Source organism: Hippocampus comes, unplaced genomic scaffold (genome assembly GCF_001891065.2).
Source record: "Hippocampus comes isolate QL1 unplaced genomic scaffold, H_comes_QL1_v1.1 scaffold1435, whole genome shotgun sequence".
Classification (NCBI taxonomy): Eukaryota; Metazoa; Chordata; class Actinopteri; order Syngnathiformes; family Syngnathidae; genus Hippocampus; species Hippocampus comes.
Genome location: NW_017806735.1, coordinates 1 through 1,226, shown reverse-complemented (window position 1 = coordinate 1,226; position 1,226 = coordinate 1). Strand labels below are relative to the sequence as shown.

Genomic DNA, 1,226 nt, shown 5'->3' with positions numbered 1-1,226 from the left:
GGTCGCGGGTGTGCTGGAGCCTATCCCAGCCATCTGAGGACAGCAGCGTGAACTGGTTGTCAACCAATCGCAGGGGACACAGATAAAAAACTATTTGTGCTCACAATCACACCCAGTTACAATTTAGAGTATTCACTCAACCTACCCTGCATGTTTTTCGAATGTGGGAGGTAACCGGAGTACCCAGAACAAACTCCACACAGGAAGCCTGGGGCTGGACTCGAACCCCGGACCTCTGCAACGTGAGGCAGACTTGCTAACCACTAAGTACTGTGTAAAAAACTAAAATAGACTCCAAATGGCATCAACCAGTGTTCAATCTATCTTTTTCTTGGCTCGGCAGGTCGATGAGCCTCGGCGGAGTCACCTTCGCCCTGGAGCGGCAGTCCAAAGACCCTCAGTCGGTGGTCTACACCGGCTTATATGACACCGAGGGCGTGGCGCACACAAAGAGTGGCGAGAGGCAGCCCCTTCAGATCAGCATCCAGGTACACATCACATTAACTTGAAAGGGCAAGTGGTGTAGTTAAATAGAAATCATTTTGTGTCTTATTTCTCATTCATTTTATCTTGACGACTGCCACATATATGATTAAAAAGATCTCGTCCTTTTAATTTGATGCACAGTAAAATACCGCACCAGAGGAAAAGCAACCTTTTAGAGGCAGTAGGCATCATTTGCGAGGTTTCAATAGTTTGGAGTTGCACAGGCCAGAGCTCGGGGTACATCCTGGATGGGTCGCCAGCCAATTGCAGGACAAACAAGGCAATTTCAAGCATTTGTGTTTGTGTGCCACAGTTCAGCGAGGCGGGCACGTTTGAGACGGTGTGGCAGGTGAAATACTACAACTACAACAAGCGGGATCACTGCCAGTGGGGCAACAGCTTCAACACCATCGAGTACGAGTGCAAACCCAACGACACACGTACGCTCATGTGGGTCAACAAAGAGACCTTCATTTGACGGAAAGAGACACACACCCACGTACACAGACACACTAGTTTACATGACAACCCATGTGGGTGTGATGTGTGTTAGTTTTAACCATTGATTGAGTTTCAAGACATTTTTTGTAGGTTAAAAATACATCGTTTTCTAATGTTGCAGGTTTTTTTTTAATTAAAAAGAATAACCGCATTATTTGGAGATACATGCTTTACGTTGGATCGACCTTCCAGTATTTTATTTTATTTTTTTACCTTGACATTGTCTTTGTCCATTGCAA

General features: G+C 45.7%; 1 protein-coding gene across 1 annotated transcript; it reads left to right on the top strand.

Moving 5' to 3' along the window:
• Positions 1 to 343: 343 nt before the first annotated feature.
• LOC109508115 (CB1 cannabinoid receptor-interacting protein 1-like) lies at positions 344 to 1,016 on the top strand (the record flags this gene model as incomplete). Its single annotated transcript, XM_019857957.1, has 2 exons — positions 344 to 488; positions 800 to 1,016. Coding segments are annotated over 2 exons (310 nt in total), but the record flags the coding sequence as incomplete, so codon positions are not given.
• Positions 1,017 to 1,226: the final 210 nt, after the last annotated feature.